General features: G+C 40.9%; 1 protein-coding gene across 1 annotated transcript; it reads right to left on the reverse strand.

Moving 5' to 3' along the window:
- Nucleotides 1-135: 135 nt before the first annotated feature.
- ncs1b (neuronal calcium sensor 1b) lies at nt 136-20,031 on the reverse strand. The gene is made up of 10 exons (XM_074638635.1): nt 19,175-20,031; nt 18,051-18,170; nt 16,884-17,022; nt 12,890-12,914; nt 7,289-7,427; nt 4,142-4,220; nt 3,608-3,696; nt 3,451-3,528; nt 1,883-1,990; nt 136-1,405 (listed from the first exon to the last, which is right to left on the reverse strand). Exons 3-9 carry the CDS (start codon nt 16,945-16,947, stop codon nt 1,892-1,894), a joined length of 573 nt encoding a protein of 190 aa, XP_074494736.1. The 5' UTR covers nt 16,948-17,022; nt 18,051-18,170; nt 19,175-20,031; the 3' UTR covers nt 136-1,405; nt 1,883-1,891.
- Between the last annotated feature and the right edge of the window lie 4,603 nt (nt 20,032-24,634).

The raw sequence follows: 24,634 nt of genomic DNA on the forward strand, positions 1-24,634 counted from the left end.
TTTGCAAATACACATTTGAGCAACAGTCATTCCACTTTTAAACAAAGCAGCTCCTATAAAATTAAGAAAAAAACAGATGTATCTTTTCTATTCATTTCAAATACAATGACTAAGAATGCAGCCATAGAAAAGTGAGCCACTTAAATGCATTTTATTCTGTGCTCTTATACTGTCAATCAACAGGTAAATGACATTTATCATTCAGTAAATTATCATTTGCATAAGGCATAAAATCAGTGAAGCTGATAAAACATCTTAACGCTGTATCTAAAACAATCAAAAAATGGAAAAAAAGGCATCATCACATGCTCTGGCCTCACACAGGACAAATACAAAAGTGGACAATCGCAACCACAGGAGCTCGCAAATAAGCTTTACAACCAGAATTGATGTCTGTTTGTGCCTCTCAATGACCGGGGCTTTGTGTGAGAGCTGACTGAGGGGTGGAGTACGATGCTCTCAAAAGGAATAAATGAGCCTCAGTTCAGATGCGAGCTGCAGGAATTCAACTGTGTTGCTCGGTCGTGTCGTTCAGGATGCGGCTGTGCAACAGTGCAGACACTAGACGTTAGTGCTAACGTGGGGGGGAGTAGAAACACAATAGGATGCAGAGACTGCAAACGTAGTAAAATAATCCATAGAAAACTCCCGACTCCTTCTTCAAATAAAACCCCTCTCCTCTAAGGAAAAGGAAACTTCAGAATGTGAGAAAAGAAAACAATCCCACAATAATGAAAAATACAGTGCAATACATTTCAACACCTTTTGATAAAAAATAAAACTTCATTCCATACGTATGAGGAAATTCCCATAAACGCAGCAAAGCAGAAAATAAATTACCATTCTATTTACATTATACAATGTACACTTTACTGCTTTGTAACTTCAAGTTAGAGTTCACATCTTTATCACCAAGTAACACATTTTTCCAGATTCCCCCGGGTTTATAGTCTCTCTCCGTGTGGTGGTGAAGCAGCAGCACAGTTCCACTGAGCGGTTCACTGGCATCCCCTGGTTTACAGTATGTGAAATAGACACACACACAAACATTTCAGGGGGGGAATTCAGTTCCTCGGACTGTTCATGGGGAAACCACAACACTGCGTTTGCAGAAATGCTCGTACAACAAACTCAAGGGTGTACGCGGTGTCACATAGCTGCAGAAGCACGGATAAATGAGGGTTTTTGCTGACATGTTTTGACTTCTCCGTCACGTCAGAGGATATATTTGTTTACAATCCGAACTGGAAATGTAGACGAACAGCTACTTGACACGGGTACGGTCGTGCGACAAAAAAGTTTGCAGTCCACTTCTGGGTGGGTGAAGCAAGATAAATGTGGCTTCTTCCTCCCGTCGCAGGTGTGATGGTGCTGGATTGGCGTGCCGATGCTGAGATGGATCCATCTGAGAAGAATTATCACCATTGAACAGATGACAGTAAGTGGTGTCATGAAACGTGGGTGTGTTCAGGGCATGCAGGATAAATCACTAAAACAGAGCTGCTGCATTACTAAAATATGTCTTCGCGAGTTCACTTCGCAGTTGACAAAACGCTGAGCAGGATGTCAGCAACAATTGGCAGCGGCCTGCGCATTACATTAGGCAGTGAGAGCAGAGAGGGCTGTCTCGCTCTTCACTCAGCACTCCAAGACTATTTGATTGCCAGCAAACAAGTGGGCCATTTGAATAATTCATAGGAACAAACTGTGAGCAGAAAGTGGCTTCTTCACTTTGGTTTCAGCCCACGGACTGAATTCCCTTTCTTATATACTTTGCTCTGATGAATTAAGAATTAGACCGCATTATATTGAGTTGGAAGCATGACCTGGGATTGAAAGTCACCCAAGCAAAGCCGTATGCAGCTCATTAATACCCACTCACCTTACATTCCTACACAAGTCCATCATAGAGAGACAATGCCTGAACAATAGAAGGGTCTGCCTTTGAGCCCTCCTGAAACTCCTGCAGAGTCAGCTTCCCATCTGCATTCTGGAAGAGGAACATGAGACAAGATGAACCGTAATGCTTTAACACAGAGTTACCAGCAGGGGGCAAAACAGGCTCTTAAGCTAAATCATGCTACTCCTGTTCTATGCTGTTAGATGGGATCTTTGGTTCAGTGCACTTGGACATTAGCCACTCTCTGCCAATACAAATCACAAAGTGCTGCTGTGCTGCACAGCTAGTCCAATGGGCTGATCCTGACAGTAGTGGGCTGACAAACACACCCATGCAGGCAGGCTGCGTCTCATCTTTCACTAAAGCTGAGTAGATTCTTGGGGCTGAGGGAATGGGCATTAGCACCGGGGGAGAGTGGTGGAGGAGACTATATATGATGTTTATAGACTGCAGGCGGTGTTACTGACGCTGTGAAGGCTCTAAACTTAACAGTATCCATGTCAAAGCCCTGAGGGTGGCAACAAAGGCAGATTCAGTCCTCTTAATGTTAAATAATAATCATTACTGCACTGGTATCAGTGTCAGGCAAAGTTTGATGTTAAACCATGTAAACATCAAATGGTACAGCGACTATATTGCATTATCGCTGGTTGCATACTAACATGCTATTTAGTACGCTGAAACCGTTTGTGAGATTTTTTAGTAGTGAAATATTAGATAGTATGTACTGGACATTAAGGCGGCATAAATATCCCACTATGCAATGCGGTAGTGACGACAATGTTCATAACAGACGTTGATAGATAGCTCTGCAACATTAATAACACTTCAATTTAACTGTAAGTATAAGATTTCACTTTGTTAGGCGTAATATAGTTTTTAAATTAGTTCAGACTTGACTCTCACAAACCATTGTTTTGGTCACATGATGTTGGCACGGGTGACCATGGTTACACATCTCCAACCGGCAGGGAGGCTCTCAGGAAGTGATGACGTAAATTACTGCTCAGTGCGTCCGAAAAGATACATATGTACAGTATGTACGTTGAACGATAGTAAACATATTGAGTATGCAGTACATATTATGTGATTTCGGACAAAGCCACTGTCTCTAACACGTTGGTGTTTTGATATTATTTTGATATTAATGGGTAACTTCAGTATTCTTCAAACTGGACCCTATTTTTCCATGCTTATGTGTCTAAGTGACTAATGGTGACAACAATTTTTGAAATTGGTCCAGTATTGAGGGAGAACGCTGTAACTGGCAGCTGTGAAACAAGCTGCCAGCGCAATTGAGCAGAGTTAGTATAACGTTAACAATCAAAGCCTGTCATGGCAAGAAGAAGCACTTCTAATGGACATAAATGACGGTGCCCCGATAGGATTACACTGCAGCGTACATTGTGAGTGGCTGCCGTCTACAGCGTTCTCTCTCAATACTGGACCAGTTTCAGAAATCGTTGTCCCTATTAGTCAGTTAGACACAAAAACATGGGAAAATAAGGTCCAGGTTAAAAAATACCCAAGTTACCCTTTAAGCTACTAACCTTGTCCATCATTGCAAAGATACGGTCCACTCGCTTTTCTGGTGTGTTTTCTTCTTCTGGCAGCTCCACAGTGTTCCCCTAAAATAATAAATCATTACATTTTGCACAATTCAAACAATTCAGATTCATATGATTTATGATGTCTGGTAAAACTTACCACCATCTGGTATATGGCATCTACGATGTTCAACATCTCATCTCGGGTGATGTAGCCATCATTATCAAGGTCATAGAGTTTAAAAGCCCCTGTAAGGAGGAAAAAAAAAGAGATCAGAAAGCGACTGTGACTTCAAAGTGTAATCCAAACGATTATATTAAACTATATATTTCTTTATGTGTTCAACATGACTTTGGGAGTTGTGAAAACTGACTACAGACATGTAGCAGTCTTTCATGGTTGCTTTCCAGTTCAAAAATTGACGGTAGTAATTGTGCATATAAATAATGATCACACTTTGTTTCAGGTTTAACACTTATGGTCACAGCTAAAGTTGCAAGTTTTCTAGGGTGTTTTATTTTCAAAAAAAGTTGTCAACATGGCCCCCAGTTTTAATATGCCTGCTGTATCTTGCTCATTATCTCTTGTTTGCTATTCTCTAGGAAACCACCAGTCCTCTTTCATATGCAACGCATTGCAGCCAGTCCTTAATCCTGTCATTTAAATGTCAAAACACAGGAAAGGACGTCTTACATCTCAACTTCTCATCGAGAGTCCCCCGGGAAGTCACTGACAAGGCCTGGATGAACTCAGAGAACTCGATGCGTCCATCCTGCAGACAAAAGGGAGACAGAGAGAGAATGGTAGAGAGGAAATGGCCCAGAGACAAGATGAGCATCTTGCTTCACACTCGCTGTACTTTCATGAGCTCCTTGCTGTTCTTTCATGATGTCCTTGCTGTATTCTGTTGAAAACGGGGCCAGACGTTTGCTCCAAGTCAGCTGCTATTTTTGCCCCGCACCTGGCTCTCTCCTGAGGCACAAACATGTCACCTCTGGTCATTAGTAAGATGGATGCGACTGGCTCGTCGTCGAAAAAGTTACAGCACACAAACAACTGCTGTATATTTGGGGAGGGGGGGGCAAAGTGTTTCACAATTTTTTCTACATCATGAATGGGGCATGGCGGATAATTCTGTCCGACAAGGTAGAAAATATTCTGACACGCGTTTCCTCTGAGCTTTGTTCGAATCAAATGCTCTGAATCGTACCGTAGAAGCTAAAAATTTCCAATTAGTCTCCCAAAATTGAGGCCTGCAGCGTTCTTCTGTGAGGCCACACGAGAAACGTCTTCTAACACGGATAATAATCAAATGCAAAACGAAAGCTCAAAGTGGCTCAAACGCCACTCATTCAGACCGACTCACCAAGTTATGACCTCATGCAACTGCATGAGACTTGGTCAAATTAAACATTTAAAGGCGCTGCATAAAAGACGTGCCGTTCACACAAGTGAAAACGACAGCTTGTGGACAACAAGAGATGCATATAAATCGATGTCCTGGTAGTGGAGCCTTCAGGCTTCCAGATACTAAAAGGATTGTGTTGCATCAAAAAGTTTTCCCAACATTCTGCTACTAACAGCTGCCTACCTGTAACCGAGTTCAGCAACAGACAGCTCTACTTTCAGAAGACAGCAAAGCGCTCCTCATGGCCCTGGGGTCAGCTAACTTTATCTTTGCTAGACATCTGACCAGCAGGACAATGCTGAGGTCATGCATTGCTGATTATAAATGTAATAAATGCTGTTAAGATCAATGCATTCTCTAACTATGGGGTGCCGAACGCTAATGAAGGTCACAGATAAACATCAGACAGAGGGGTTGTCTGATCTTCCTGACACAAAGCCTCTTAACTGAGTCAATAAAGCTCCAGGGGCTTACCAAAATCCCAGGAGCTGCTCATCTACAGTCCGTCTTCCTAAACATCATTTTAATAATCTCGCACAGATGCGATGAGGTGTATCACTCCAGACAAATGTTGCTTTTAGCAGTTTGGCCTTGTTGAAACGTGCCATCTCATGTCCTCAAATCCTTAGAGGATGCGCCCACGTAACAGAGAGAGCTTCGTTCCAAAAAAAACAAACATACATATACACCTTTTTAAAAATAAACTGGCAAACACTCTTGGAAACTGATTTCTGGCACCAAACTAAGGGTTACCATTATGTGTTACTAATGATGCAACGACTCGTCTTTTTTATAGGATAGAATCATCTTTGCTGTTGAAATACTGACTGACAGCAGAGAATGATTTCAAAGATGTACTTATGTATGTCCTTAAATACGTGAGAAATGTAATAGGATTCTGTTTGTACTAACCTTACAGTTAGCAAAAAATACAAAGAACAAAAATAGGGAAATTATCACACATTATGCATAAAATAATTTGTAGCGTATGCTAAACATGGATTGTCCGACATGTCCATATACTGTATATTTTGATTACATTTACAAGATTTTAAATATCATTCAGTTTCCAAAACTTTCATTCAAAAGGGGTTTAACCTCTTTGAGGACGCTGGCGACCTCGGCCGACTTTACTGTATTTCAGAGGCTGAAGTAGGCTCAGTTTTAGAGCAAGAGTGAAGGTACTGGTACTAGTAATTTTGGCGAGGGAAACACTGGCATGGCCATATTCACAGGGGTCCCTTGACCTCTCACCTCAAGATATGTGAATGAAAATGGGTTCTCCCCTTTACAGACATGCCCACTTCATGATAATCACATGCAGCTTGGGGCAAAAACCATTCAGTTTTTTGAATGCAGTATAAATGTGTTATTTTCGCCTATTCTAAAATGGTGTATTTGAATATTTCTGCATACTGGGGTCCCTAAACAGTCTTGCAATTACATAAATTGGGTATGACTGGAAAGCTAAGTCTCGTTTGGATCCAATGAGCCCAATTGTAATAATGTGTGATGATGTTAGTCCCAGAGTAGCCATTTCATTGTAGTGAGACCATTTTTTGAAACGTGACCTCACTGTATAAAATTACTGTGACCTCTAGGGTAATCACAGCCTCATGAAACATTACACCCACAAACGAGAGAATCATTTGAATGCTATAGGTCACTAGAGCATTCAGAGGATGGATGGCTTTCCTAGGTAGATTGACAATAAGAGGGTTTCTGAGTAGTTTCTAGAACAGAAGTACTCGCCATCCAAATCGCAAAAATCGAAAAATGAAATTCTTGCAGAAATCTCCAAATGTCAAAAGTTTTTGATACCAAATCCCAGCATGGCTTTTCCTATGGTGTTCCTCAAAGTCTTGGTGTCTTAATGTGGTATTTTGGTGGGATTATAGATCATTTTGAGAAATTCTTGAATGGTAAAAAAAAGGTTAAATTTAGCACCAAATCTATGTAACCCAAAAATTGCTGCAACAACTTATGAGACATGATAGAGCATGGGAATGACCATCACATACTGTACTTATGACTAGAACAACTTGACACACAGTGCTGAGCTGCATCTCAAATTAATTTTCAGGTTCCCAGCTCTCCGTTGATGTTTTTATCTACCCCTGAACATCCCCTGTACTCCCTAAATAAGAAAAAAAACGTGTCTATGGTAAAGAGGGTTGAAGTGGAAGAGATTCAATAAATAACCTTTTTTTATATACAAACCTGATACCCTGCAGCCAAAAAGGGCTCTGGAATAATAACAGCAGCAAAATGAGTAGGATTTCTATACCATGTTGCCCTTTTATTCTGTGCAACCTCTGGCTGAAAGAAGGACCTTTAGATTAGCTCTATCCTCAGACACAGTCGCTTTTAACATCCCGTTCCTTATCTAGCAGCAACCCCAGACAATAAAAGAAGTGAAATTGATAACAAACCTTATTTTCATCAAATACATTGAAGACAAAGGAGGCGAACTTTGTGGGATCTCCAAAAGGAAAGAACTGCTTGTAAATCTTCTGAAAGCCCACCGCATCCAGCTGTCCGCTTGGACAATCTTTAATGAAACCTTTGTACCTGAAAAATAAAGCACAGATAGAGGAGTATTTAAAGAGTTAAAATAGCATTTATAATGTGATGAGAATACATGAATCAAGACAAGACTGGACCTCCTCATCTCCACACCTCTACGGCAGGCATTACTGATTCAGTTTGAAAGAGTGTGTAAGATCAAAAAGGTAAAGTGCAAAGCTATTTGTCTCATTCACAGATAAGACGATCACCCTAATCCAATAGCAAGCCCAGGGTGGTTAACTCTAATCAAATTACTCTCTAGTCCTCTTCTGATAATATGCGTGGCTGATAGATAAGTCTGAGAGCTTCCTCTGGCCCCTGGAAATGACATATCTAGAGAGCGACTTAATATCTTCATTAGCCTAAATATAGAAGCATCTCATAAGCAATTTCAAGCGCAGTCACTCAGAGGTAGGCACTTCCCTTGTACGTCTTCATAAAAGGAACACAGCAGCCTCAAAGTCTAACTAGACTGTAATAGGTCAGGGGGACAAGGAAGAGAGTGTTAGCCTTTACAAAAATAAATGCTAGATGAAAAGCAGGAGGAAATAGCGGGGAAATAATAACACTCTAGTTATAAAAAGCATCGCAAAAAGCTTTTGCTCTTGATCAACAGCAGAAATGACGCACATTCACACAAGGGAGTACTGCATGTTCGTCTCTGATTCAGAATGAGGCTGGGCTGTAATTACGGCCAGAGAGAGAGAGAGAGAGAGAGAGAAGAGAAAGAGAGAGAGAGAGTGTGTTCTGATGAAGAATGAAGGCCAGGACAGATCTTTTCCACTCCTCGCTCCTCTTAAACTCTTTGCTTTTAATCTGCCTTCGCGATAATGAAGCTAGCTCCATACAGTCAAAGAGACACTTTGAGGAGCAGTTGAGAAAAAAGTTCAGCGAGAAGAGAGGCGAGGAGAGAGCAGAAGCATGTAATTCTCACATTTGAATTATCTGGAGATATGCAGGAAAATTAAAGCCTCGCTCACTATAATGCATAATACAATCTAATTGGTATTCAAAGTGCAGAGCACACAATGCATATCGTAATCCAACGCCGACCCATTTCACCTGAATTCTTCAGTCATTTTCAATGTGTGACTATGTAATATTATATCCGGCAACCAACATAAAAGGTTTTTTAGTATAGTGTGTATATAGCCCATTCAGTGGCGATAGTTTACTGCAAAAACAGAACAGTGCATCTATAAATTATTTGCAGCAAATACACCTATTCTTTGCGTCATAGGTGCAGCCATAGTGAACAAAAAGCTGTCATCAAATGAGAGAATTCACAACAATTCATTCTATCTGCTAACTAGGAGGTTTACAAGAAGTGTCTGTATTGCTTTTATTCAATAATTTCAAGTGGGTAAAATATCAGCCAATTTTAGTTTATCGCAGACATAATAAAACTGAATCGGTGCTCCAACACACTGACATACTTATCACAGTTTTATTGGTATCAGAGTATTTGTTTGCTGATAAGTAACAAGAAATGACATTACAGAAATGTGTTTTTGATTGGAGTTCAACTTGTTGACATAAATAATGGTTGAAAACAATGTTCCCGTATACTGCATTGCATTGATAGGAGGATAAAATAATACATAAAACTTGATTAGCATCACAGACCACTTACATAATATGGTCCAAATGCCCTGGTTAAGACTGTGTGAGGACCAAACATGTCTGCATTTTACACCAATATGCATGACTAAATAAGGGCTTTTAAAAGGGACTTATGATGTCACCAGGGCTATCTTGGCCTGGGATTGAGTTTTAATTTTTTTTTAACGGAAAGCCTGTGTTACCATCTGGAGCTATGGTGTTTGAAAGAAGTGGGCATTTAGGTCTATGACCAACGCTCTTGAGTTGCATTAAATGTAGGAGTTAAAAGGGAAAAAGGATATCTTGGTCTTTGCTGCTTTGAAATGGGTTTCTTATGAGTCACTCAGCTTTATGGAGCAATAGTAAATCGCCGGAGTTCCTCTTTAATGACTTTTTTTCCTTGCCTGAGAGTGCCTGAAGATTTCTTTTCTGTGACCAGCTTTAACATTATTAAGAGCACCTCAAGGACTTATTGCATGTCAAAATGAATTAAAAGAGTACTCGTTTTAGCGTTAGACTTCTATAACATTGTCAGACTCTTGAAAAGAGTGCAGAACCAGAGATATTATCTTTTTAATTCCATTTTTTCATTTTCAATAACCAAATATGAAGGATTCTTATCAAAACTGTTCGTCTTTAATTATGTCTTTAAAAAGGTGCTAAATGCGAGATTGGGAGCATTTCTATTGCCTCCGCACGGCTCTCAAAATTGCGACGTCTGAGCTGATGGCTTGCAGCTAGCAGTGCTAACAGTGCAAACAACGGCAACAGAGCTGACAGAGCTAAGAGTGTTTACCTGAGGGAGAACCGGAGGATGGATGCTACGCTTCCGCAACGATGCCATCGGTTGGGACGGCGTTATCAGCTGTAACCAGAGTGAAGTGAGTCGCGGCCATGAGCTAGTCAGTGGAGCACGCTCACGTGCATGAATATGCACTGAAAGGCGCGCGTGGCTGGCCTGTGAGGAGAGCAACTTCATTCTCTGCTCAGGTAGACCTTACTCCTCTATATCTTTACATAGAAAATAGATGTTTGCTGCTATATTAATGCTCTGAATCCCCTTAAGAGAACCTTTAAAGTAAAAAAAAAAAAAAGAAATCAGCCAATATATAATTATTGGATTTTTTTACTCTCTTAAATATCAATATCAGTATTGGTTGGGCTCCAGTCAAATTCTTCAATATGTACTATGAGTTTTGAATTATCAAATACTTATTTTCCCTATTCAGCCAGTCGATAATCACATTCATTTGCTTTACTAAGCATACAGTAATACAAATGTAAGGCTGACTACCAAGCAGAAGACACATCTACAGTACAAAGGCAATGTACCAGTGTAAACATGTTTGCCCAGTGTCAGCTATTCATCAGAGTCATAATCAGAATCACCTTCATTTGCCAAGAACAGATCATGTACAAGAAATCTGACTTGGTGACACTGGTGCTAAGACACATACGCAGTCAGACTGTACTTGAAGTAGTGTAAGAGTGCAACTACGCACTGAACTTGCAGGGACATAGCAGACGTGACATTGTGCATCAGACCACAGTGGGGGGCCAGCATGAAGATTAAGTATTTATTGCTGGCACAGGCTCCTACTCCTTGGCATCTACCGTGGTGGTTCGCTAAAGACTTACGCAGGACGTCTCTCTTGTTCCTGCTTAGCTGGAGGGAACATCACTGCGCTATGCCATTTTGTTATTGATTTCAGGTGATCCTCGAGCATACTAATGATGTTCCCTTTAGAGGAGAATTAGGAAGGGGAACAAATTTAATGCACAACACAGGCATTTATCTAACCCCGCTAATTCTTCTGTGTCTGTGCCTGTGCTCTAATTACACGCCATCTGGCATTTCCCCTGGTAAAATTCACTCTCATCCCTCACACTCAGCCGTGTTGATTGCTGCTGATCTTCAAGTGAGGACTCATGCTAACTTTGCTGTGAAAGACAGCGAGAGTGATGGTGAGCTAGCTGGCTGCACAGCCGGAGGAGAGGAGCTTTAAGAGGGGTGGGGGGTATTCCACCCCAGTGCACTCAAGTCAGCCCCAGAGACGGGCCAGCTCGGAGGCTCGTCTTGACCTGCCAATACCCGGTGATATATAATGCTACTGCGTGGCTGTGAATGTGCCCTGCATCCTTCCCACCGTACACCCCCTAACAGGGGACATGAACAGCGCCTAGCTCCGGAGACAGAGATCTTTTCATGCATGCAGAATTAGGTCGTGAAATGCAAAACCGAAGCAGGAGAACTGAAGTGTGAACACGGAACAGTGATCACTTTATTACAGTGCTCCCTCTTCTGATGTACGCTATTCTTTGTTTTTCATTTCCAAAGAAACAATAGCCCAAGAGCAGCATGCAGCAAACAAAAGCGATGGCTACACTCATGCTTGAATCATCTCTGGAAATGAAGGTGCATTGTCTCTTATCCCTGTGCCAGTGGCTGTCAAATTGGGCCTTCGGAAAAACGATCAGAAATTCACACCTTAACAGTAATGATCGCTCTCACCACAGTCTTGTGACGTATCGTGGTCTGAGGTGTCTCTGTTTCATGAATAAGTATATGTAAGTACATGTTAGAACACTGCGAGTGCAAGCTGGTATCAGACAAAGGCGAAACCTCTGCAAGGCGGGCCGGCGCAGGTCACACTGAATAATAGGTGCAGAATCCAACGGGGAGGATTACTAATCGGCAACCTTGTGGAGGCTCTCTAGGCAGTGTAGCGATTAAGTGCCTGAAAGTGGAACAACCTTATGCACCCCGGGCCATTCTTCTGTTATCAGACATCCCTTTACCAAACAGAGCAAAAAAAAGGTTGTTGAGGAATGCATCATGGAAATGTTTGTATCAGTGTTATCAGCCTTCAAAGTCATTCAGCCTCAGGAAGACTCCAAAGTCATTCTATTTTCAGAACGCATCTGTCTTCAGGGTGGGGTGAGGGAAACGGCTTCAAATCAACTATCAAACAAAATGTAAATACACTATCTGCGGACTCAAGAAACTCAATCCTGGGTAAAATATATCAAAGTGGGTTTTGCAAGTGTGTCAAGACAAGTGAGGTTTGCAGTCACATTTTGTACTTCAATAAAAGTAACAATGCCACGGTGTAAAAATACACTGTTACAAGTAACAGTACTGCATTCAAATTCTTACTTTAGTAAAAGTACAAAAGTATTAGGATCAAAATATACTTCAAGTACCAAAAGTAAAAGTACTCATTATGCAGAATAATCTATATTATATTATTGGATTATAATTATTGATGCATTAATGTGTTCACCACTTTAATGTTACAGCTAGTAAAGATGGAGCTTGTAATTTTTGGGGATATTTTAGATTTTTTGTCTGATAATTAATTAATATTTTACAAATGTTTTTGGGATATTTTACTGATATTATTTTGGAAATTTTACAATTTCTTTTGTAAATTTTTGTCAATTTGGTAATATTTTCTGCTATTTTACTAATATTTTTGGGATATTCTATTTGTTCAACACTTCACTTACTTTATATACTACTGGGCAGTTCACCCCGGGGATCAATAAAGTTTCATCTTAATCTAATATTACAACATAATTTATCAGTTGATTATATTTTGTATTATTAATCTGCAAAGTAACTAAAGTTATCAAATAAATGTAGTGGAGATAAAAAAAGTACAATATTTCCCTCTGAGATGTAGTGGACGAGAAGTAGAAAGTGGAAATTCTCAAGTAAAATACAAGTACCTCAAAATTGTACTTAAGTACAGTACTTGAGTAAATGTACTTTGTTGCTTTCCACCACTGGAGGTTTGACAATGAAAACACAATTGCCACAACATGCTTACATCAGGAATGGAGAAAAAAAACACACTTACCACTGTTGCACCTCTTTCTCTGTAACTGTAAGAGAAATAAAGAGTGACATTAGCTTAGAGGAAAACGTTGGCTGTCCTACAAGAAAAGTAGCTTGTTGTTAAAGGAGCCAAGTAGTAGCATCGTTAATTATCTTGGCCCAATCCTTACATATATTCACACTCAACGATGTCAACGTGCAGTTATTGGACAAAAGCCATGATTTTAATTCATCGATTCTAGCATACTATCAAGAGGAGATGAATATCTTTTTCTGCTGGCCAGGACAGTAAAGGACAAGTGGGAGTAAACCCCAGGGAGCTACAAAAAGATAAAACAAGGCTGAGGGAATGAAGGTCAGCCACAGATTTTAAGAAAGAACAGTTTAGGAGGCAGGATGTGCTATCACGCCCACACAAAATGCCGTTATCTGCCAGCATCTAATCAACTGATTCCTCATGGATTTCCCTCGTCTCTTTACTTTCTCTCAAGTAACCACAGCCATTTTTGGCCTCTCTGCCTCCTGGGGTTGCTAATGAAAACAAGGGCTGGAAATCAATAGCATTAGTTTAACCAGGTGGTCCTTTGAGAGAGACTTGCTGAATTCATGCCACGGTAAAAGTCTGAGGATAGATGCCGTCTACTACTGTACCATTTCTGTTGGGCCTGGGGCAAAGCAATTGCCTTATAAATACAGCAAACAGCCAGTTAGTTAATCGATAATGTCTCCTACTGTAATGTTTAACCTTAAGCAACTCATAGTCATGGTTACTGCAAAGTTATACAGTCAGGGAAACAAAGGGAGTTTCATGCACATTCAGTCACAAATAAGACATTTCTGGGGAATTAAAATCAAATTATCCAACACTCTACAATGAGATCTACATGTGTATCCCATAATGTGTCTACTGCAGCGCTGGAGCAAAATCATACAGAGGCTATGGGTCAGGTCAGGTCAGGTAGCCCTCGCCTGCATATCTCTCGGCCTCGATTCGTTCTGCTCAGCATTTCACCATGAAAACCCATCATGTGACCCTTTCTTGGGCAATAAATGTCAGGGTCAATCTCACGATTGTCAGCCAAGCCAAGCTACCATTAAATTGGCCTCAAAAGACAATGTAGTCAAAAATTGAGGCAATTCACCATGGCTACGATTTAATAAAATGTTTTATTACATAAGTCCGTCAGAGGCGATGGGCAATAATGCAATCAGCCCATTGCAGAAGAGTGCAGGGCCCACTCAACTGGCTGACCCTGCAGGGTGTGCGAGAACACATCCAGCTTGTATTCTGTCACTGTGAGACTCTTCATGGCTTTGACAACTTGCAAAAGCATCATGACATTTAGGGATGTCACGACATCAGAAATTTTGTGGGCGATACCAATACCAGAGAAATTCCACAACTCTCGACACCCAATTCAATACCACGGCTGAAAACAAAAATAAAACAATAAATCCCATGTACTTTAACATACACACCTTTATTATCATTATACTGTTTTTTTGTAAATTTATTATTAATCCCTGATGATCCGCCTCAAGTATCTCGCCATTACATATGAACTAGGGCTGTCAAAGTTAGAGCGATTAACATGTTAAAACAAATTTGTTTCAACGCCACTAATTTCTTTAACACATTAACACAACTTGCGATTTTTAGGTTGTAGCGGGCTCAGTTTTAAACGTAGTGAAGATACTGGCATCAACTAGAAAACCTAAGGAATCCATTGGTGTTTTGGGCGAGTCATAGTCATGTCAGCACACTGACAGCTGTTGTTGCCTGTTGGGCTTGAGTTTGCCATGTTATGATTTGAGCATGTTTTTTATGCTAAATGCAGTACCTGTGAGGGTTTCTGGACAATATTTGTCATTGTTTTGTGTTGTTAATTGACAGCCCTAATATGAATACATCATGATAATGTTATAATTTAACTTTGCCGAATATAAAATTTTTTAACCCTCTTAACCTAATAGAGCTTGAATGCATCATAATGTAACTCAATGCAAACTCTGTTAATGTTAGTGGTTAGCTCCGTTATTTAGCCAAGCAGGACTGTGCTGCCCACCAGCTGCTAAAGAGCTAACGTTAACTAGCTCTCTTCCAACACAGATTTGTTGTTCACAATGTAGCATTATCAGGGAAATTTTGTAACGTCCCCGGGGCATCGGGTCACCGTTAGTCTTGATCCTCGGTACTGTAGAAAAACAAGTACCGTCACATTTTCCGAATTTTGGCATCGACTTGGTACCTAAGTATCGGTTCTCATGCCATCCCTAATGCCATTACGTGGGCCAAGCCTACATCCTGCAGACATTTTAATAACTGCTGGTATTTCCATGTGATGCCAGAACAGTCATTTGGAAAAGCATTTCTGGTTGGAATTAAGTACAGGTGAGGCTGCAACCAGTTTCCACAGTTTTTATTAAGAACAGGAAAAACACCGGCTAGCTGGAGCCTTGGCACAGCTCAAGGTTGGTCTTTGGCCAGAAAGCATTTTATTTAAAATACAAGGTCATAATAATTTTCTTATGAAGATGCATTCTCAAACCTACAACACAGCAGAAGAAAGACATCTTTTGAACTAATCAGGCCTTATTTCTGGCCTGGCCTTGTTAGTTGCCTGTCAACACAGAGGGCATAATTTGGTGGGAAAAAAACACCCTACCTCTTCTACCACTGGAAAATAAGAAAAAGACACATAGGCACATATAAATTTACAAAGTCCCCAATCTGTCAAGAACCGAAGGAAAGCGTAGACTAAAATGGCAGACAGAGCTTCTCATGGGAGAGAGAAAGAGACAACAAGGAAAGCAGAAATGATAGTCAAGTCAGGCAACAACAGAGAAAGGGAGAATGATCAAGCTGGGAGAGAAAGCTTGGTGCCCCTCTCAGCGATGCTAACCAGATAAGATCCTAATTATACTATTCCATTCCCAGCTCAAAGAGGGCAATTAGGGGATAAAGTGAAGGAGACAGGGCGAAAGGGTAAGAGAGAAAGAGAGAGAGAGAGCGAGAGAGAGTGAGTAGAGGACAGCAGCAAGCAGCCCAGCCCAGCACGAAGCCCAATCTTCCTCCACAGCAATTTCCTGCCACAACAGCCTTCCACGGCTCTGCTGTGGAGAGACCCACCACACAAATAACACTGTCATTAAGCAGCCAATGGATGTCAACTCCCACCCACACCTGCACACTGCACTGCTCAAGTAATAATAATAACTCTGTGCGCCGGAAACAACACATAAATGATTAATATAGTGTCTTGCGAACAGACGTCGCTGTGGTAATTATAAATGTGATCTCTGGTCAAATTTGATTGAAAAATGTGGGGGGGTGGGGATCTTTTTTGTTCAGCAGGGGATCGTTAATGAATAAGGGTAGTGCGAGCAAGGTGAGAAAAGCAAATGCTGTCAGTTTGCAATGCCTTGACAAGTCGACAGGAACAACACAAATCCATGTACTTGCAATGTTGCAGAGCAGACCCAATCCCACCATTTCAATTAGGCTCTGTTTATATTCTATATCTATCAATCTCTGTCTCTGTCTATATATGAAATTATACAGAGGGTCCATGAACTGCATATAAAACCACATCCTCATCTCTAAAATCCCCTGCTCAATAGCTGATAGAAACTCAGCATTTATATATTCATAAATTCCCTTCAGCGTGATTTAAAGATGCTGATTGCAACTTTTGCCAGACCTTCACTAATCACAATTTGCGACACAACATTTAAATGTAAATTTAAATCAAACAGGGAGCTATATTCCCAGCTGACATTTAGTTGTAGCTCTGTTTTGTCGACAACGAAATACTGGTGAAGAATCTCAATATTTCCCAGCACAGCAGACAGGGTTATTTACTGTACAGCCTGTATGGAACACAGTGGGTGGAAAATATGATAATTAATGGTGTCCTATCACACACTGTATAGTCTTGAATGGTCCTTTATCCTTATAAAGGCTAGCTGAAAAGAGTTTGTTTCCCCAAAGACAAGCAAAAAGAAAAGGTACTCACAGTAGGTTTTCCTTGTCAATTCCTCCACCACCTCTGGCTTGAGCTTGCTGTTTGATTTGCCCATGATCTTCAGCTCTCCTCCAAGCCCACCTTGGTTGGCACGCAGGACCTGTTACTACCTCCTCTCCGGTCTACTCCTCTGCCAAAAACATACACAAAAGTGGGCCAGTTTAGGTGCAAGAACACCAGTGAAATAAGGGAAACACGCTTTTGTTTTGTTTTGTAAAAAAGAAAAGAAAAAAGGAAACTCCCATTCAAGCTAAATGAATCTATCGTTCTGTGTAGTTCACTCTAGCTGCGGTCATGATCTGCTCAGTCATCATCAGCCCTGGCACTCCAGACAGGCGAGTCAAACCCCAGGGGCCCTGTGAAGAACGGCTGGCAGGTTGTTGAGTCTATACGAGCGCCGCTGAGTGCCTATGTGCTCGCCTCATTTCTTCATAGCAGTCCGTGGGCGAAGAGTGGCGTTTGGATGCGTTGCTACCTTCGTCCTTGGATACAAGAGTCACTCAGTGGCTGGGTTAAGCACGTTCACTCCCTCACAGTCATTCTCTGTTCTTCTCACTCCTCCCACCCCCTCCTCCTTTCCCACCACTATCTCTATTGCTCTGGGTAAGTTACTGTAGAAAAGAATCCTCCCTCTTGACAGCTGAGATAAGGAGGTGTGTAAACTAAAATACAATGAACAGAGCTCGCCTTGGATGCACGCCGCTGCACTTTGCTCTCACTCAAAAGCGTTAACTCTAATCCCTGACATGTATACAGACGCAACAGTTTAAGAAAAGTGGAAAATGTTTCGTTAATAATTTCTGGAAAGCAAAAAGAGGCAAGGTATCCACACGGTTCTGGATGCCATGCTGAAAAGAGATCTGGTCTTGCTCTTAAAATAAGTGTGCGAGCTGTCTACCAAGCTTAGAGGAGGATTTGAAGAGTGACAGTTTTCTTTTCTTCTCCATTCTGACTCATAATTCTCCCTCCTTCTTCCTGGCCTCACGACAGCATGGTATATGGTGATTTCCTCCTCTCTGTCACAGCAGACAGGAGATGAGGGATAATGGAATTTCTTTGTATCGGCCTGCCTAGTGTTGGCAATGCACCGATGCCTAACCACAGCAGCTGTCTCTATAAGCCACAGAATGAGGAAAACTACCGTATGCGCTAGGCTACCTTCACTGCGAACATCTGTTCTCCGTGTCCATGGCCGGCAATGTCCTTCTGAGGGATGCCACGCTGGTAATCACCATCTTGTGTTCGCTTGAGCCTTGTGGTCCTGGTGTTACTTAGACACTGAAAATAAACAGACAAGACAGCAGTTAGAAAAGGGAATGATAAGCAGTTGCTGTGTTTTAATGGAAACGGGCTGTGTGTTGTTGTCACCTAGAGCAACAGACACATGAGCACTTGACTGGAAAAGCACTAAAAACAGACGACCTTTCTACTGTCTGCTAAAGCTGCTGAATATTAGCCCACTGGAAAGGCACAATGTGGAGTTTTTTTTTAAAAAGTAAAATGCTTTAAATTAGCACAATTTCAATGAGTGTAGCGTTAAAAGTCTTAGGAATGGTCCATTCACGTCTTGTGAAAACAGTTGGCTAGGAGAAAAACAGCACAACTAAAACACACTCTGACGCACACTTAAAAACACAGCAAATGAATGGCTGAATTAACACATAAGAATGGGGCTTTGTCAGACTTCAGACAACTTTATTCATCCCCAAGGGGGGCAATTCATTTGTAGCATTCCCAGTCCATACATCCATACATACAACAGACAACCAATAATTAGTCAAGTCAAAGGAAAAAAATATATATTAAAAAGGCATGGGGCAAGTTGGAGGGACAAGTTACAATAAGAACCATATAAATACATAGGATTATTGCAATAAAAGCCACAAAATAAGAAATAAAAACAACATATCTTAAAATTCCTCTAAATAACAGTCATTTAAAAATGGGTATGGTCTATGTTCAGCAGCTTAACAGCAGAAGGGATAAAGGACTTAAGGGCACATTATAATATATTCATATTTGTTTGGGTTGATAAAGAAACATATAGTCGCAGCAGCAGCAGCAGCAGGTGGGACGTTGCCTGGCAGCACTACCATAGCAACAACACACACTTTATGGCTACAGCACAGCAGCTAGTGCGGGGAGAGCTTACTAGTAGTCATTGTACTCGCAACGTTTGGTACCCACGCCGTTCCTTGAAGCGAGTTAACTAAAAAAATTTTTTAAAAAACACCTCTAAATTAATAAAAGCGTGTCCATGATAAAAAATAAGGCGACTTTACCTGAGCTATAGAAGCGGGAAAAGTCGCCGTCCGTTGAGCCGTTGACCAACGTCTTCCTCCTATCGCAGAGTTCTGGAACGACTCGCTGCTCTGCTGCGCGCGGATGGAATGGAACGTCCGTGCTGCTCTGATGCCGCCGACAGGGAGTGACGTCACTGCTGCTGCTGGCTGCCTGGCCCCGACCAGCTCAGCTTCAGTGCCAGCAGGGAGACACTGACGTCGCGGTACCACACTGGTCATACAAGGACTCTTTGTGTGCTTTTTAAGTGCATATACACGTGTCATCCCGTAATACAGTGAAGGATTGGTGTACTCACTTTTTGACGCACACACACAGAGTTTTTAAAGGTAGATTTGACACTTTTAGGTCGCCTGGTGTGCCCAATTTTAGTGCAACACTGATGTTAGTGAGTAATGTCTGGTCTTTCGACGGTGGTTCACATGGCTCATAAATAGCTCATTTTTGTTTCTCATTATGTTGAGGCTGGAAGTGCTTTATCTTTTTTATTAGTTAATCACTACACCAGTGTGTTTAATTAGTGTATGATCAATTTAAAACCTAGTGTATTTTACAATTAGATAAATAGATAGATAGATAGATAGATAGTAACTTTATTGATCCCGAGGGAAATTCAAGTTTCCAGCATCACAGTTCCATTGTGCAAAACATGTTAGTAAAAAGGCAGTAAAAAAATTAGTAGTGCAAAATACAAAGTACAAAAAAATATATCAGATATAAAAATACAAGGAGATGAAGAAAACTGTTAAAACTGAATATAGTGCAGGGTAACAGCTGTGATACAGGACTATTAAAAAAGTGAATATAGTGCAGAAGAGACTGTTAAAACTGAATACAGTGAATGAATAAAGTGTAAAATAGCCAATATGTCTTGTTTGTTCCTTGTTACTGATAGAGTTCAATCATCCAATCCACCAAACAACTCAAAACAAGAGTCAATACCAACGGGAGAATACACTGTTTACCATTGGCAGAGCATTTTGGCAAATTTTTCTTGGGCGCTACCCACATAATCAGCTGTGCTGCTCATCCCACAAATGCATGATCCTTACGAGTTGGACATCATCCAACGATGTAAAATGCAATGCCAGTTAGCATTGTAACAACAGAGAAATAATCGACCAAACACAAGTTTCCGAACTTTTTTTCCCCAGTTTATATGTTGAGGGTGGAGGTGCTTTATCGCCTCTATTAGCTAATCACTACACCAGTGTGTGTAATTAGTCATACAAGGACTCTTTGTGTGCTTTTTAAGAGCATTTTACACGTGTCATGCCATAATACAGTGAAGGAACTCACTTTTTTACGCACACACACAGAGATTAAAGGCAGATTTTACACTTTAGGTAGCCTGGTGTGCCCAATTTTAGTGCAACACTGATAAGTGGAGCGGATAACATACATTTTTCAATCAAATCGTGCAAATAGTGATACAAGCACCAAATTTGGCATGATGATTGCCGAGGGGTCACTAAGCAAATATGACCCTAAAGCAGCAGTGGGTAGACATTGAGCAAATACGATTAAAACATTTTTTTTATAAAATGGTCCCTATATCCTGACAGTAGTGCATGAGACAGGTAATCCTCCGGTGTCCTCCGGTGCCCTCCAGTGCTCCTAATGGCATCTGCAAGATTTCACAGACAGGAGGAAAACAACCAATCAGAGCCGAGCTCTGAGCAGGAGGCAATCACTGGCTAACTCCGATCAAACAGTCAAACTAGGCAGTGCTGATCAAATATGAATCAATCAACCTCCCAACTTTGCAGCTCCAGTTACACTGTGCATGTATCATACCCCACAGTTCAAGACCGTGTCCCAGCCTTCATACAATAGCCATGAGTTGAAACAGGAACTCTCTGCTGAGACCAATGATGCCTACGACAAACGGTTCATGAGTTTGTCCATGGTACTGAATCCGTTTCGAAGTTATGCATTTTTGTTACAGGCCACTCTCGCTACCACACCCCCTTTTTCCAACTGGCAAGAACACAAACACAATTTAACACCACACACTTGAACTCCATGCCAAATTTCAGCTTCCTAGGGCAAAAACGGTGGCCATCAAAGGGTGGGGAAATTGTTGTGGACCGACAGAGTGAGCTAATAGAGCTGCTAGTCGCAGCTAAAAATATATACAGTATAAGTATCTTGCAAGTCCTTGACTAGAAGAGAAGTCTAAATGCTTGATGTCAAATTGAGAGAGCATAGCAGGAAAATTCAGGTTGGGTGTTTATCTAAACATAGCCCACTATAATTACTGATTTGGAGAGCACATGGCCAGCTGAGAAACATTGCAGTATGGGAATGAGGAAAAATGATTTCAGATATACTACCACTAAAGCAGAGGGAAAGAAATTCATATTGAAGCAAAAGATGAATGCTCTGCAGTCTTCACATATATTAATTGCTCATTAAGCTACATGAAAGACGCAAGAACAAATCATTTTTCCCACGAGTCTCAATTTATCACATTGGTTACTCATGCTTAAGTCCAAACTTTGCAATCAGACCTTTACATGTGCAGCTTATTAAAATTCTGGTCCCATCAGCCGCATGCCGACAGATGTTCAGCAATAGCGATTGTCCATTAACAACTGCTACACTATCACTCAACAGGAGCTTTCTGCCCATTCATGGGAGGGAGGGTTGGATGGAAATGTACTGTAGGCTGTGTGGCTTGGCCATCTTAGTATTCAGTGCTCTTCCCTGCAGTCCCTTTTAGCAGTCAATTGCAGTTACAGTAGTCTCATAGGAACAGAGGGAAGAAGGCTGAGCACAGGAGAAAGAAGCAAGGGCAAAAACAGGGTAAATTAATGGAAGGTGTCTAATGTTTTCATGCTGTAGACCTGAGAGCAGGCCTGGTGCTTTTTAGGAACATCATTTATTTTCACCTGCAGTGGGTAAACTGACCTAAACTCACTTTATTTGCACAGTTTACCACCAACCACTTAGTCCAATACAGTAGATCTCAATTCCATAAGTCCTGGCTATATATTCTTGTCATCAAACAAATGAACTATGTGGTGTTTTCAAGTTAATTCCATAAATCCAGTTTTTTTTTCTTACAGCTTTATCACTGATATAATGCAACATATTTCACAATTTCTAGAGACCAAAAGATCCGCACTGAAACATGTCAAAGTTGCCACTAATTCCCATTCTTTTTTGCTAAGTATCTGATAGTCTTATGGTGCCTTCAAGTGAAACTAGTGAGCTCGTGTTTACAACATGACACGTTGTGTATAACAATATGCTTGGCGTTCAAGTGGTTAAGTCGTGAGAACACTGCTGCTAAGCAACGGCAATATTAACGTCACTATCGGCGTCTAGAAGCCACAGAGGCTAACAATTTAGCAAGCTAGCAAGTGGGTAACATAATGCAGGAAATGCAAAGACATAATGACAGAGGAAAAAGATTAGGCAGTTGGGAATATCAACATTTTCCTCAGACCTATTATATAATTACAAAGAAAAACAAAATACGACTAAAATTACAATATATTAACTTATTATGCACTGAAAAAACTAACTTCCATGGCCATTTCTGACGTCAACAAACACGTCACAACTCGTAAACTCTGAGCTTTCAGAAACTTTCCACTTACGAGGTTGTGAATACCACAAGAAGGGGACCTTCATATGGACTCAAACCCATTTGAAGGCACCAATATACGTTACAGAGCGAGGAATTTCCATTGCCGAGCATCAAACACGGCCTCCTATCATTCAAACACACATTACAAAAAGCACTTCCCCTTAAAACAATTCAGTGTAATTACTTGCATTTATCAGAAAACCAGCACCATGATCATTAAATCATCATCAGCACAGGGGCATCATTAAATGCCCCTGCAGCGCCTTTGCATCATCATGATACGCTGACATGTGCTAAAGCAGCTGGGGGACTATTGGGAGGAAACCACTGCCTGGAAAAATATCTATATATTTTGTTGTGCCACCGTGTTTTTAGCACCCTCAGTATTGCATTACAGGCTGGAAAGTCATCACCTCGGGGCTGACATCATACCATCAACACAATATTTGTCTTAATTAGCAGCGAAAACACAAGAAGGTAGTAAAAAGTCCATCAGCAGGAGGGAGTCTTCCTGAGTTTACAGGTTTTCTTAGATTACAGGCGGAAGACAGAGGCGCTCGTACATAAACAAAGCACATAACGGTTAAGAGAAACGGATGTTATGACCGTTTGGTGGTGATATTTTTATGTATGTAACTTTGATTCAACATCTGATCCATCACTCTGGCAGTTTTATAAATAGTCGCATACCTAAAGAGAAATGCAGCTTCAATGAGTCAGACATGAAAGGCGTGCTAGATTTAACCAAGACAATTGATAAGTTGCACGATAAAAAAAGCATTATTTTATCACTCAAGGCTGTCACTCTGTGCTTAGAAAGCGATATTTCCACGTCAGCTACTGAAAATAACATCCTTAATCATTTTTCTTTCAAACCAGCACAGGAACATTTTAGCATCAATACTTATCCTCCAAACATTATCCAAACAAAAAAGAGTTTCTAGTTTTTGCACATATGAATCTTTCACAACAGTGTGACAGATGGAGCGACTGGGCAAAGGGCAGCAGATCAACGAGAATCCCTTTATGTACAAGCCGGAGCCACTCTACATAAATGCATCTCAAAATGAAACGCTGAGAGGTTGGGCTTCACCATACAAAATATAGTTAGACAAATGTCTATCTGAAAGGTTATAACAAGAATATTAATCATAGATTTTGACAATAATATTAGTATAGTAACAAGACTCGGTCAAAACCGAGTACATGTCTGGACCTTGTATGGCCAGTATGGAAATTTGTGGATAAATTGTTGAGGAAACTCCAACACTTGGCCGACCATACATGCAACTTCATCACTCAGTGACAGACTTTTGCGTTTGTAGGGCTGGCCCTCTGCGGTCCTAACAAAAATTTGGGGTGGGACTCACCAGAGGCCCCACAATACAACATTATCATGATACTTAAGTCACGATATGATCTTGTTGCAATTTTAAACATTTTGCAATATGCTTTGTATTGCGATAAGATATTTAGCGATTTATTACCTTTTTTTCAACCCTTGTCAACTTCTGTTTTATCTAATAAGATACAGTTTTCACTCTGTGTTCAACTCAGAGTTTTCATTCACATATCTTGAGGTCAGAGGTCACGGGAGTCCTTTGAAAATGGCTATGCCAGTTTTATCCACACCAAAATTTAGTGAAAATTAGGAGCATTATTTATCGTTCTTCCCGACAACCTAACATGACAATCGACACCTTAGGTTTTCGAGTTTCACACAAACATATCTTCACTCTAGCTTTAAGGCTCATCCCGCTACAACTTGTGAAAGACAGAATAGCAGCTGGATTGTTAAGAGGTTAAGAGTTTATATAATAAAAGATCGATACTTGACATCAGT

This window comes from Sebastes fasciatus, chromosome 6 (genome assembly GCF_043250625.1).
Source record: "Sebastes fasciatus isolate fSebFas1 chromosome 6, fSebFas1.pri, whole genome shotgun sequence".
Classification (NCBI taxonomy): Eukaryota; Metazoa; Chordata; class Actinopteri; order Perciformes; family Sebastidae; genus Sebastes; species Sebastes fasciatus.